This window comes from Aegilops tauschii, chromosome 4 (genome assembly GCF_002575655.3).
Source record: "Aegilops tauschii subsp. strangulata cultivar AL8/78 chromosome 4, Aet v6.0, whole genome shotgun sequence".
Classification (NCBI taxonomy): Eukaryota; Viridiplantae; Streptophyta; class Magnoliopsida; order Poales; family Poaceae; genus Aegilops; species Aegilops tauschii.
Genome location: NC_053038.3, coordinates 311290872 through 311305172, shown reverse-complemented (window position 1 = coordinate 311305172; position 14301 = coordinate 311290872). Strand labels below are relative to the sequence as shown.

General features: G+C 45.7%; 1 protein-coding gene across 1 annotated transcript; it reads right to left on the bottom strand.

Moving 5' to 3' along the window:
• Positions 1 to 1096: 1096 nt before the first annotated feature.
• LOC109747912 (ricin B-like lectin R40C1) lies at positions 1097 to 3045 on the bottom strand. The gene is made up of 4 exons (XM_020306959.4): positions 2636 to 3045; positions 1959 to 2468; positions 1590 to 1818; positions 1097 to 1384 (listed from the first exon to the last, which is right to left on the bottom strand). Coding segments are annotated over exons 1-4 (1044 nt in total). The 5' UTR covers positions 2939 to 3045; the 3' UTR covers positions 1097 to 1382.
• Between the last annotated feature and the right edge of the window lie 11256 nt (positions 3046 to 14301).

Here is a 14301-nt window from a genome sequence, read left to right as displayed (position 1 = left end):
CCCGTTCGTCCGTAAGCCGCCATTAAATAGGCTTAACGGCCGTGAAACCCACTCCGCCACTGCGCATTGACGCACCTGAACGGTTGGTCTCACTGAAATTCGCTATTTAAAGGCGGCCACACCCGACCAACTCTATGCCAAGACAAGCCGCTCCACATCCTACTCCCTTGCATTGCATCTGCCATGACTGCAAGCGGCGAAGCTTGGCGAAGCTTTGTGGGAGAACCTTTCCACTGAGATGAAGCACGTGGTGGCCGCCCTTGCTGCCCCCGTGCCAGGCGGGTCGAGACCGGTTTGCCGGCCAGCTCGCCCGAGGTGTCCGATGACGAGGACGACACCACGATGAAGACGGGCTCCGACGACACCGCCCCGGCTCCAGCACCTCCTGTGCACGCCGGCTTCACCATGGAGCATGCGCAAGAGCACTACAATGCCGCCATGACGGAGATGCAGCTTGCGTCAGCGCCTTTCGGCGTCCAGCGGGCGCAGGAGGAACAACGGTATAACCTGTTCCTCCTGGAGCAGCACCGGCTGACGGAGGGCCAGATCTGCGGCGAGCGAGGAGGCCGTGGCGACTATGGCCGATGCGAACCCCAATTTCGTCGCGGAGCAGCGTGCCATCTACGATGTCGTCCGCGCTGAAGCCGTCGCTCGCCAGGAAGCGGCCGTCATCGAGGCCCAGCTCCAGGGGATCGCGAAGGAGAACAACACCAGTTGCGCCTCCTATGCGTTGCCGACGAACTATCCGGCAGCAAGGTGGGACGACAACAGGGCGAGCGACACCATTTCCATCATGGACCTCACGGCGCGGACTCCTGCAAGAATGAGCAAGGCATGAAAGGCGACAAGGCCTTGTGTTCCATGTGGGTCAGTCCTTCTACGATGGACATCGGGCGTCGCCGCCGTAGGATAGGTTTAGGATCGGGTCGCTGTAGGATAGGTTTAGTATAGATACGAAAACACACCTCGACATACAGTAGACATTGCTTGTTACGGTAAAGTTTCATATTTGCAGATTTCTTTAGTATTTTTAATTGTTTTTGCTTAATCTGGTGTAGGCAGGTTCCAGAAAACCGCACCGATTAAGATATACGAGTAGACAATAAAGACCATTCGCATAGATGAAAGGATTGCACCACAGTACAGAGGTTCTCATCACGATCCATGGTTTGAAAAACAAGCACAAGTGCCAAATGCTTATTACATCGGATAGCTCGCCATAGCAGGACACAACGACAGGACAGAAACTAAACACACACTCACGGACACATCACCAACCGCACACGACTTTTATTCTAACGACACGGCAACAGATCACAGGCCGATCTCTACCAACTCCGGGTCACGGTGGCGATCAACTCAGCTTCAGCAGCATGACACGTTTCTGCAAACACAAGCAACGATAAAAACACATTAATATTTTTGCCAAAAGGGAACGCAAATAATTCAAAAGATGGCAGATAGGCTAACTCCATCCGCTTCTACCGACTACTCCACCAGTTCATGGAGATGTTGTCAGTGTTAGGCGAAGATGGAGCAGTTAAGTTCTCCACTAGCAAGCAAATGGGAGCGAGTGAGGGGGCACTTACACCAGGGAAGGATCTTCCAGCGCTGGTTGTCGCCCTCGCACCACTTCCACAGCACGAGGGAGGTGCCGTCGCGCACGCCGCCGTGCTCCTTGTCGCCGTGGAGAGCGTCAAAGTTGAGGTAGATGTTATTCACCATGCGGATGCACCGGAAGCCGGCGCCCACGTCGCGGCTCTCAGTCCACAACACTGACTCGTCCTGGTAGTTGGCGTTGTATGGCACCAGCTTCACCTGTTGGATCCAACAGCAACAGCGAACCAAACATTTCTTGTTAACCATTTAGTCTCAATCTCTCAGATCTTACCCCAATGACACCAACAATTTCTATGCAAGTGACGAAAAAGATGTGAGTGGCTTGGATGGTTGCTTACAGGGTGGCCCTCGCCTTGGGAGTGCTTGATGGCCTCGCCTGTCACCTTGTTGACGAGGGCGAAGGCCGGGTAGCCTTCCTCGTCCTTGATGCGGTTGCTGTGCCTCATGTCCTTGAACCAGTGCTGGTACTCGTCGCGGGGGTTGGTGGGCGCGAGGACCACAGCGCCGTTGCGGACGGTGGCGCTGAAGCCGTCGTCTGCCTTGCAGAAGATGCGCACGGTGGGCTCTGAGGAGCCGCCGCGGGGGGCGTTGGCGCTGCCTCCGGCGTAGGCCTCTTCGCCCCAGGGGAGGATCTTCCAGCTCTGGTTGTCGCCCTTGGCCCACTCCCAGAGGACGACGGTGGTGCCGTCGTGCACGCCGCCGTGGTCCTTGTCGCCGTTGAGGGCGTCGAAGTTGAGGCGGATGTTGTTCACCATGCGAATGCAGCGGAAGCCCTTGCCGACGTCGCTGCTCTCCGTCCACATCACGGACTCGTCGAGGTACTCCGGGTTGAATGGCACGAGCTTCACCTGCACACCCAAACAAATCATTCCGCTTCCATTACTGATAAGCGCTAAATAAAACGAATCTAGATTCGGAAACTGAACGGACGAACAGTTGAACCATGACAGGGGAATGTTTTCTCAAGAGAGAAAGAAAAATGAGAACCAGAGAGGGGAAAGAGAAGATGACGAACCGGGTGGGACTGGCCGAGCGAGTGCTTGACGGCGAGGCCAGTGGCCTTGTTGACGATGGCAAAGGCGGGGTTGCCCTCCTCGTCCTTGATCTGGCTGCTGAAGCGCATGTCCTTGAACCAGTGCTGGTGCTCGTCGCGGGGGTTGGAGGGGGCGAGGACGACGTTGCCGTCGCGGACGGAGAGGCAGTAGCCCTCGTCAGCCTTGCAGAAGATCTTGAAGGTGGGCTGGTTGCCGCCGGCGGCGGCCGGAGCGTGGGCCGGGGGGTTCTGGCCATGGTGGCCGTGGTGACCGAAGCCGAACATGGTGTGATCTCTCGGGGGTTTGCGGGACAGAAGGAGAAAGGTTCTGGACGGGGCGATGAGAAACTGCGTCCCTTGGGTCCCGTTTATAGAAGGGTGTGCCCAATCACTGCCTAGTAAAAAGAATCCAAGGCGGGTTGAATTATTGTTGTACTACTACTGGGCGTGAATGTCAGGACTCGATGACACGTGGGGTCCGCCAGCCGAAAGTTCTGGACGGTAGGCGTGAACCGTTCGCTTCTGCCAGATGTCAGTCCAAACGCATTTGATGTCTTTCAAAAAAAAAAGTCCGAACGCTTTCAAAAAAAAAGGACGGTGCAGTACCACGAGCTAATTTTTTCACTGTTGTCCACATTACTCGTAAAGAAATATAAGAGTTTTTTTACCATCTCGAAATATTTAGGTAGAGTTATATTTTATTTCTATCATCCAACGACATTCCTAAAAAATCTCTGGCCAAATCAAATCTAAACATGAAAGCCGTCGAAGCACATAAACAGAGGCGCCCTAAATCGGTCCCAAACGTCCACACTGTCTGGCACCCCACATATCCAACAAAAATCTAGGATGCTAGAGGTCGCACGACATATGGAGTTGTTGCGCGAGCGGTCTTGCTACAACCGCGGTCCTGCGCCGCCCTCGTCCCAGCGCAACCGTGACGTTTAAATCGGACGCCGCATCAAGGAAGAGCCGTTGTCCCTGCTGATAGTTGCCTCCGGCGCCACAAGGAGGTGGCGCCGCTGTCACAGCCCCGTCAGTAGTCCACGAACCAGTGGCACCCAGCGTGAAGGAGGACTCGTCCTCCCCAACAAATCGCCAATGCTCGCGACTGCCTCGCCTACTACCTCGACGACCGATGCTCGTCCTCCATAGTGGCCACGCCCTCCCGAGAAGCCTCCAAGGTAGAGCGGCGGAACACGCAATGCTTATCACCATTGGCATGGTCGAACGTGGCGCCGCCCTGGGTTCTAGCGGACCCCGTGCTCACGCAGCCCTGGGCATTAATATGTCGAGGACCAATCCGGAGATCTCTACACACTATCGTCGCTAGATTAGTGACCAACTCGACAAAGTGGAGTTGCCCAGATCTGAGCGGTTGGCCCGACTCAAAAGCAATGGCGGGTGGTGCAATCCGGACTCCATGGCCGATCGTCGCCGCTATGCGGAGGCAGCGGACTGGTTGTGTCGTAAGCGCGCTGCGACAGCAGATCAAGGCTGCCACAACCCCTAACAGGCCTTCCGCCACTAGAAGGACGGCGACGGATTGGTCGACAGCGGCGATGACAATGGAGGTGTCGTGGCCATGGAGGCCATGCTCACAAGGTCCCGTCTGATACCGCTCTTAATTTAGTTTAGGTTTAGTTAAAATTTGATTCAGTTAGTTAAAACTTTGTTAAATCCCATTTGTTTTAGTTGTAATATATCAAAATTTAAAAAATATCATCCGATTTAGCATGAATTTTTTTTCATTTTCTAAAAGATCCATTTAAAATGAGATAAACATCTAGTGAGTGCGGTTGGATGGAGTCCATCCCTCAAACATTTGGTGAGGTTCGGTTTGATGATCCGTGTTGAAGTTACCCTAACTCGTTATATGTGCAAGTCGTTTGTTACTCCAATGCTTGATTTGTGCCTTTAGGGCATCTCCAACACCATCCGCTAGAGCACACAAACTATTTATCCACGGATTGGTCCTGACTCATTCACGGATACGGATACAAGAGTTCGTCATCCAACTGCATCCCCTAAATGTCCGCCCATGTCCAACCTGTTCGCGGAAATAAGTGGATAGTTGTCACTTGGTTTACGCACTCAACTTCAATCAACAATGCATGAGGACGAAGCTCTTCTCCAGCTTCAAATACTAGTTGCACGCATAGGAGGGCTGAAGGAAATATGCCCTAGAGGCAATAATAAAGTTGTTATTTTATATTTCCTTATATCATGCTAAATATGTATTATCCATGCTAGAATTGTATTAACCGGAAACTTGATACATGTGCGGGTACATGGACAAAACACCGTGTCCCTAGTAAGCCTCTACTAGACTAGCTCGTTAATCAAAGATGGTTAAGTTTCCTAACCATAGATATGTGTTGTCATTTGATAAACGGGATCACGTCATTAGGAGAATGATGTGATGGACATGACCCATCCGTTAGCTTAGCATATTGATCGTTCAATTTTATTGCTATTGCTTTCTTCATGACTTATACATATTCCTTTGACTATGAGATTATGCACTACTGCAGGATGCTGCTAACGCGACACTACGATCAGAGACCCTTCGAGAAACTATGTGCGATGCAGTAATCGCAAACGGTGGTGTATGAAAACCGTCAAAAAAGGTGAAAAATGTTTGCGATAGAGGATGCATCAAACACGGTTCAGATTTTAGTTGCGTGTGCGATTCAGGCCACACGGTTAACCCGTTCGAACTGTTTGCGATGAGGCAGAACAACAGAAACGGGCAGCCATATCAATGTGTGTGCGGTATACGGCATACAGTTCGCTCCGATGAACCGTTTGCTATTAGGGAGTGCAACATAAACGGTTAGCCACATCAAGGTGTGTGTGATATAGGGCATACGGTTCACTCGGACGAACTGTTTTCGATTAGCGAACGCAACAGAAACGGTTCAACTTAACAAGATGTGTGTCATACGTGGCAAACAGCCGACTCGGATGAACTGTTTGCGATGAGAATTTACAACACATACGGTTAATACAGTTAGTTCGTGTGCGATTCTGTGTGTACAAAAAACTTTGAAAAATGCAAACTAGTTGCTTGCGGTGGCTAGGAGTATCACACACGATGCGTCTGCGAGTATTCGTGTGCGATGATTAGTAAGTTACACATGTATTTCCTTATGTTAACACTTGTGTGATAAATAACACGTGGCACCGGCTACGATATTTGGGTTGTGTGTGTGCTCCACTTTGTCTTCCCGCACTCCAGCGAATGCTTCCCACGCTCCACATGGGTGAACTGTAAAATCCACGCCTATTCCCTCACCGGTTTTCCGCCACCAGCTAACGGCTTGCTGCATATAACCCAGGCGGCAACGCACCGCCGCGACACTGTGCGAAGATCTAGTCCTCACCCATCTACCATTAGTTATTCCAAGCATGCCAGGCAACGACCAAAGCTTCAACGTTGACGCCTACCTGCGTTACATCTTCGGCAAGGAGAACGAGCCGGAGCAGGTCGGGGAGCAAGAGCTTCATCGGCCGGTGTAGGCACCATGGCCCATCGGCAGCGATATCGGCGTCACAGTCCTTGGGAGCACAATTGACATATTGTAGAGGAGGTGTGATGAGCAGTTTGCCATCCATCGTGCAAAAGATCCAGAGCTGCTCGGCGACATGATCGACGACCCACCCAAAGAATCGCCGTCACCAGTGCTCATCGAGAGCCTGATGCCCCGCAAGGAATGGGCACAGGACCTCTGTGATTCAGTCAAGACAAAGGCAGCCTACGGCTTCATCATTGCCCGCGGCGGCCGTGTCAACCTCGATCCCGATGATGTGGTGGCCAGGCTCGAGCGCATCCTTGGTGGAGGTGACGTCCCCGACGAAGTAGAACATAGCCAACGTGATATCTTGAGGATGCAGGTGATTAACAGAATTTGCTACCAGGCCAGAGACATGGAAATGGAGCGGTTCCGCGGAGTTGTCATGCACGCGATTGCACGCTGTCAAGCTCTTCTGGAAGAGGCCCAGCAGCCCCAAGAGCCTCCCATCAGCGCCAGCAGCTCCGTAGGCGGAGGCGGGTCGGGACACTCGGAGTGAACGACCGCAAGGGTGCTATGCTGATCATGGAGTCCGAGAAGACCATCGTCGGAAGGCCGCCAGCTCAGCCTTTTAGCTTATATTTTATTATAATTGTATGCATATGTAGGTTGTGAGTGTTCTGGGCCTTGTTGCATTTGGCATTTTAAATTATCCTGAACATGTAAGACAATTATTAAGAATTATTAACAGTTGTCATTGTAACTTTGCCTCAACGGCGAGCAGAGCGCGCGCAGGGACGCTAGAGCGGAGCGTGCCGTGGCCGCCTCAACAGCAAGCAACCACGTGGTCAACCTTCTGCCATCAATAAATTTTGACCTTGTTTCTCGTCACATTGCTGATTACAACGCAATAAGTAATTGCAAATCTATTCACACCTCTCAAACTAATATGTGTTCACACTTAGCACCGGGCTATAAAAATTACCCACTCGAAAATTACTTCACAGTTCCTCTCCTTATCACCCACAAAACTGGTTTTCTCTGTCAAGTCGTTCCGCCATGACCGGTAGGAGGAGTTTAGGGTGGACATATAACTAGGCAGCAAAGACCAAGGCCGCGGAAGCACTAGAGAGGTCCCGCCGCGAAGCCGCAGCAGAGATGTCCGGCGGAGCCCTCGAACGAGCTCTCACGGGCACGCGAGGGCTCTCACAAGCGCATTCGCGGCGTCGGCCATCGCGACGAGCTAGCGTTCCTGAAGTCCTTCGCTGGCGACGACGACATTCTCGCTGGCGTCACTATGCAGCAGGAGCTGGTCGACGGCTTGATGAAGCTGCTCAAGATCAGTGATGCCTCGGTTGACAAGGCGACCGGCCTTGTCGAGCAACTCATGGATGACAATGCGAAGCTCCTCAAGTTGGTCGCCGAGAAGGAGGAGGAGGCCGCCGGATGGAAGATGCTGCATGAGCAGAGCAGTGCCTCGGAGATAACGCTGAAAGCGGTCGTCGAGGAACTGATGGGTGGCTTGAGGAAACTCCGGATCGATCGCGAGCAGGAGGTGGAGGAATCTGTGGCTGCTTTCAAGCAAAGTCGTGAGGAATTGAAGAAGGAGCTGGAGGATTCCGCCGCCCGGCGATCCATCGACGAGTGGAGACAGTAGCGACCCAGATCATTGTCTGCAATTTCCTTCTTCTCTTGCCCCCGTGTCTTCCGGGCTTTGCCGCATGTGGCATTTTAAATTATCCGGAATATGTAAGACAATTATTATGTGTGATACGTCTCCAACGTATCTATAATTTATGAAGTATTCATGCTATTATATTATCCATCTTGGATGTTTTATGGGCTTTACTATGCACTTTTATATTATTTTTGGGACTAACCTATTGACCCATAGCCCAGTGCCAGTTCCTGTTTTTTCCCCTGTTTCAGTGTTTCGAAGAAAAGGAATATCAAACAGAGTCAGAACGGAATGAAACCTTCTGGAGAAGTTATTTTTGGAAAGAAAGCAACCCGCACGTCAGGAAAGCAACGAGGGAGGCACGAGGCAGGGGGCGCGCCCACCCCCCTGGGCGCGTCCTCCCCCCTCGTGGGCCCCTCGTGGCTCCCCTGACGTATTTCTTCCGCCTATATATATATCCATATACCCTAAAATGATCGGGGAACAGAATAGATCAGGAGTTCCGCTGCCGCAAGCCTCTGTAGCCACCAAAAACGAATCGGGACCCTATTCCAGCACCCTGCCGGAGGGGGGATCCCTCACCGGTGGCCATCTTCATCATCTCGGCGCTCTCCATGACGAGGAGGGAGTAGTTCACCCTCGGGGCTGAGGGTATGTACCAGTAGCTATGTGTTTGATCTCTCTCTCTCGTGTTCTTGATTTGGCACGATCTTGATGTATCGCGAGCTTTGCTATTATAGTTGGATCTTATGTTGCTTCTCCCCCTCTACTCTCTTGTAATGGATTGAGTTTCCCCTTTGAAGTTATCTTATCGGATTGAGTCTTTAATGATTTGAGAACACTTGATGTATGTCTTGCCGTGCGTATCTGTGGTGACAATGGGATATCACGTGATTCACTTGATGTATGTTTTGGTGATCAACTTGCGGGTTGCGCCCATGAACTTATGCATAGGGGTTGGCACACATTTTCGTCTTGATTCTCCGGTAGAAAGTTTGGGGCACTCTTTGAGGTTCTATGTGTTGGTTGAATAGATGAATCTGAGATTGTGTGATGCATATCGTATAATCATACCCACGGATACTTGAGGTGACATTGGATTATCTAGGTGACATTAGGGTTTTGGTTGATTTGTGTCTTAAGGTGTTATTCTAGTACGAACTCTAGGGCTGTTTGTGACACTTATAGGAATAGCCCAACGGATTGATTGGAAAGAATAACTTTGAGGTGGTTTCGTACCCTACCATAATCTCTTCGTTTGTTCTCCGCTATTAGTGACTTTGGAGTGACTCTTTGTTGCATGTTGAGGGATAGTTATATGATCCAATTATGTTATTATTGTTGAGAGAACTTGCACTAGTGAAAGTATGAACCCTAGGCCTTGTTTCAAAGCATTGCAATACCGTTTACGCTCACTTTTATCATTAGTTACCTTGCTATTTTTATATTTTCAGATTACAAAAACCTATATCTACCATCCATATTGCACTTGTATCACCATCTCTTCGCCGAACTAGTGCACCTATACAATTTACCATTGTATTGGGTGTGTTGGGGACACAAGAGACTCTTTGTTATTTGGTTGCAGGGTTGTTTGAGAGAGACCATCTTCATCCTACGCCTCCCACGGATTGATAAACCTTAGGTCATCCACTTGAGGGGAATTTTCTACTGTCCTAGAAACCTCTGCACTTGGAGCCCCAACAACGTCTACAAGAAGAAGGTTGCGTAGTAGACCTCAAGCAGTTTCTGGCGCCGTTGCCGGGGAGGCTAGGTAAGCGGCGCTCACATCCCGTCAACTAAGCTCTTTTCTGGCGCCGTTGCCCGGGAGGTGAGTGCTTGAAGGTATATCTTTAGATCTTGCAATCGTATCTTTTTGTTTCTTGTTTTATCACTAGTTTAGTTTATAAAAGAAAACTACAAAAAAAATGGAATTGAGTTTGTCTCATACGCTTCATCTTTTTAATATCTTTCGTGAGTATGATGGAAAGGAAAATTTTGCCAAAGTGTTAGAAGAAGAATGCATTAAAATGTTTGGCACTAAATCTTTGAATGATGAGCATGATTGCAATGTTGTTAGTATGAAATCCTTGAATATCCATGGTACTAATGATGATTGCACTAGTTATGATGAAAATGTCTCCTATAAACATGTTAATTTTTGTGGAGTGCATTGGGTTTGCAAGTACACACCAAATAGGGAAGATAGATATTGCAAGAGGCATAAGCACTTAGAAACTAAATTGTTGCAAGAAAGGCTAGATGTTTATGCTGAAGATTTAAATTTTCTTGGCCGTACTTGTGGACTTTGCAATGAACAGGGTCATTTAGCTATCCGATGCAAATTGTTTCATGATCTAATCGTGTCCAAAAATTGTGATGACTTGATTTCCCTTGCACATTATAATGAACTTAGTTTGCTTATGGGTACGAAGAAATGAAACGTATAACTAAGCATCTTCCAGAATTTGCCCATTATAAACTTCTTGGTTTTGATCTAGAGAAGATTTATATGTATTGTGCAGTGAATTGCATTGAAAATCCTTATATTGCCAATTACACAAAGAAAATAAAACAAATAGAAGATGAATAGAATATTAACGAAAGGGAAGAGACTTCCCAATATTCTCCTATTGTTTCTTATGATGATCAGGTAACGAGGAGGAGCCTTCTATTCAACCAATCTCATTAATAAGGAGCTCAAAAAGGAGGATTGAACCCACACATGATGTGGTGAAGAAGAAGAAAAGAAAAAGGAAGAGAGGTAAAAAGTTATCTCTCCCAAATAATGTTGCTCCTATTATTGTTGTGCCTCATTAAAATGAATAAAAAATAATTGTGGAAGATGATGCACTTGATGATGATCTCGTTATGCCTATTGCTTGTTGTGATGATTATGATTGGGAAGATAATGATACTTCTTATGATCTTGAAAATCTTTTTGGCACTTGCTTGGAAGAATATGATAATAATGTTTGCTATACTATTGGTGCTATCCATACTATTAATGATGAGAGTGATTATGCTTATGATATGAAAAGGCCCAAGCTTAGGGATGCTATGTTTGAAGAAGATGATGTTTTTGAGAATATATTTGCTGCAATTAATGTTTGTCCCAAGCTTGGGGAGGCTACGTTTAATGAAGATGATATTTTTAGTCTCCCAAGTTTTGATATGCAAATTTATAATGATGATAGCATGCCTCCTACTTATGATGATTATATTGATGAAAGTGGGTTTGGAAGAGTGTCAACTTTAGGAAGTAATGATCCCACTATTTTGGAGGATGTTGAATCTTATAATATTTATGAAAGTGGATTTGGAGAGGTCATGACTTTATTTAGTGATGTATCCACTATTTTGGAAGAGGTTTCAATCGATTATGATGAGAACAAAGTTGCTACTTATGATGATTATTGTATGAAACTTATGCTATAAAAAGTAGTGATGATTATATTTATAAAACTTGTCATGATTATGATTACCCTTTTCTGAACATTACTCTTTTAATGTGGAAACAATTTATAGTATTCAAGTCTCTTATGAAACTCCCACTATTCCGAATGAGAAGAATTTTGCTTATGTGGAGAGTAGTAAAATTTCTATGCAAGTAGATCATGAAAAGAATGCTTTAGGTGCTGGTTATATTGTTGAATTAATTCATGATGCTACTGCAAATTATTATGAGGGAGGAATGTATGCTTGTAGGAATTGCAATAATATCAAGTTTCCTCTCTATGTGTTGAAAATCTTGAAGATTTGCTCGTTTTACCTTCCTATGCTAGTTGATTGTTGTTCCCATAAGTTGTTTGCTCACAAAATCCCTATGCATAGGAAGTGGGTTAGACTTAAATGTCCTAGTCATATTATTCATGATGCTCTCTTTATGTTTCAATTCTTATCTTTTATGTGAGCATCATTGAAATCATCATGCCTAGCTAGGGGCGTTAAACGTTAGCTCTTGTTGGGAGGCAACTCAATTTTATTTTAATTTCTTGCTTTTTGGTTCTGTTTAGGAATAAATAATCCATCTAGCTTCTGTTTATATGTGGTTTTATGTTTTAATTAGTGTTTGTGCCAAGTAGAACCTTTGGGAAGATTTAGGTGAAGTCTTTATGATCATGCTGTAAAAACCAGAAACTTTAGCGCGCACGAGATTAGCTAAAACTTTTTACTGGAGAGTGATATTTAGTTGATTCTTTTTGCATATGATTACTAGACAAATTCCCCAGGTCCACCAATTTATTTTAGAATTTTTGGAGTTTCAGAAGTTTGCGTTAGTTACAGATTACTACAGACTGTTCTGTTTTTGACAGATTCTGTTTTTCATGTGTTGTTTGCTTATTTTGATGACTCTATGGCTAGTAAAATAGTTTATAAACCATAGAGAAGTTGGAATAAAGTAGGTTTAAAACCAATATAAATAAATAATGAGTTCATTACAGTACCTTGAAGTGGTGTTTTGTTTTCTTTCGCTAACGGAGCTCACGAGATTTTCTGTTAAGTTTTGTGTTGTGAAGTTTTCAAGTTTTGGGTAAGATTAGATGGACTATGGAATAAGGAGTGGCAAGAGCCTAAGCTTGGGGATTCCCAAGGCACCCCAAGGTAATATTCAAGGATAACCAAGAGCCTAAGCTTGGGGATGCCCCGGATGGCATCCCCTCTTTCGTCTTCGTTCATCGATAACTTTACTTGGAGCTATATTTTTATTCACCACATGGTATGTGTTTTGCTTGGAGCGTCATTTTATTTTCTTTAGCTTTGCTTGCTATTTGAATAATATCCCAAGATCTGAAATTCTTAAATGAGAGAGAGTCTTCACATAGCTACGTAATTATTTAACTACTCATTGATCTTCACTTATATCTTTTTAGAGTAGTTTGTCATTTACTCGTGTGCTTCACTTATATCTTATGAGTAAATGGTTGAATGATTTGAATGTCATAAATCTGAAATTATATATGTTTCATATGCCTTTCCCATTGGGAGTAATGCCTTCACATATAAGAAGTAGAGGTGGTAATTTATTGAAGGTTAGCAAACATTGTATTGGTCACTTGAACAATTCATGAAAGAATATTAAAGGAAGAGATATTTCACATATAAATATACTATCTTGGACATCTTCTATGATTGTGAGCCCCATTAATTATTTTCAAACCCGAGCAAATTAGTTGAAGTTGGACAAGGAAGACAACATAATGAGTTATGCTTGGGTATATTTGTATAAGTTATATTGTTTTGGATCCTCTAACATGTGGTGCTTGCTATTTAGAATCCTTTGCTAGCCAAAATAGCTGTACTAAGCGAGAATACTGCTTGTGCATCCAAAATCCTTGAACCAAGTTTCTTCCATGAGTGTCCACCATATCTACCTATATGCGGTATTTACCTGCCGTTCCAAGTAAATTTTCATGTGCCAAACTCTAAACCTTCAAATAATAATCTATTTTGTATGCCCGAATCGCTCATGTAGCGACTACGGGTTAGCAGTATCTTCCATGCTAGGTGGGTTATTCTCACGATGAGTGGACTCCGCTCATCATTCACGAGAAAATGGCTGGTAACTGGGATGCCCAGTCCCATGATCAAAAGATCAAAATCAAATAAAAAATAATTGCAAACAAAACTCCCCCAGGTTTGATGTTAGTTGGAGGCACCCGTTGTTTCGGGCAAGCCATGGATTGATGATTGTTGGTGGAGGGGGAGTAAAAACCTTTACCTTTCTGTTTGGGAACCGCCTATAATGTATGTAGTATGGAAGATATTGGGAACTCTTGGTCGTTATGTTGACAATGAAAGCATACCTCTCAAAATTATTTTCATCTCTGTTTTAAAGCTTCGAGCTCTGGCACCTCTGCAAATCCCTGCTTCCCTCTGCGAAGGGCCTATCTTTTACTTTTATGCAAGAGTCAGTAGTATTCCTTCTCATTCCAACCTACTCTTTAGTTGGCAAGCATCATATGATGGAAAGATCTAAGCATATATGGCCATTCAAATATATTTGATCATGAATTATTACTGTTGACATTACCCTTGAGGAAAAAAGTTGGGAGGCGAAACATTAAGCCCCTATCTTTCTCTGTGTTCGATGAATACTATTTGTTCTAAAAATATGCTTTGAGTGGTAGCAATCATGGAAGACTAAATGATAGTTGAGTATGTGAAGTTTGCGGAATCAAAGCTCTGACATAGACTCTCCCTGAAAATAAGATGAATTGTAATTGTTTGATGACTAATAACACGGTTTGTTAGTTTTCAAGAAAGTTTATGATCTATACTTTAACATGTGAATAGCTTGTTACTTGATCATGCAAAGTTCTATGAGTTGAGCTACTGTTATGACATATAATGATGCTAGAAAAGGTGATTGAAATTATCATTGATCAAACGTATGCACCTGCTAGCATTCACACTTCATAAATTCTTTCTTTTATCATTTACCTACTCGAGGA

Coding starts and splice junctions, on each gene's coding strand:
- LOC109747912 (XM_020306959.4), bottom strand. CDS start 2,938: ATGTTCGGCTTCGGTCACCACGGCCACCATGGCCAGAACCCCCCGGCC. Junction 2,469..2,635: donor CGCTCGGCCAGTCCCACCCG/GTTCGTCATCTT, acceptor TTGGGTGTGCAG/GTGAAGCTCGTGCCATTCAA. Junction 1,819..1,958: donor CCCAAGGCGAGGGCCACCCT/GTAAGCAACCAT, acceptor TGGATCCAACAG/GTGAAGCTGGTGCCATACAA.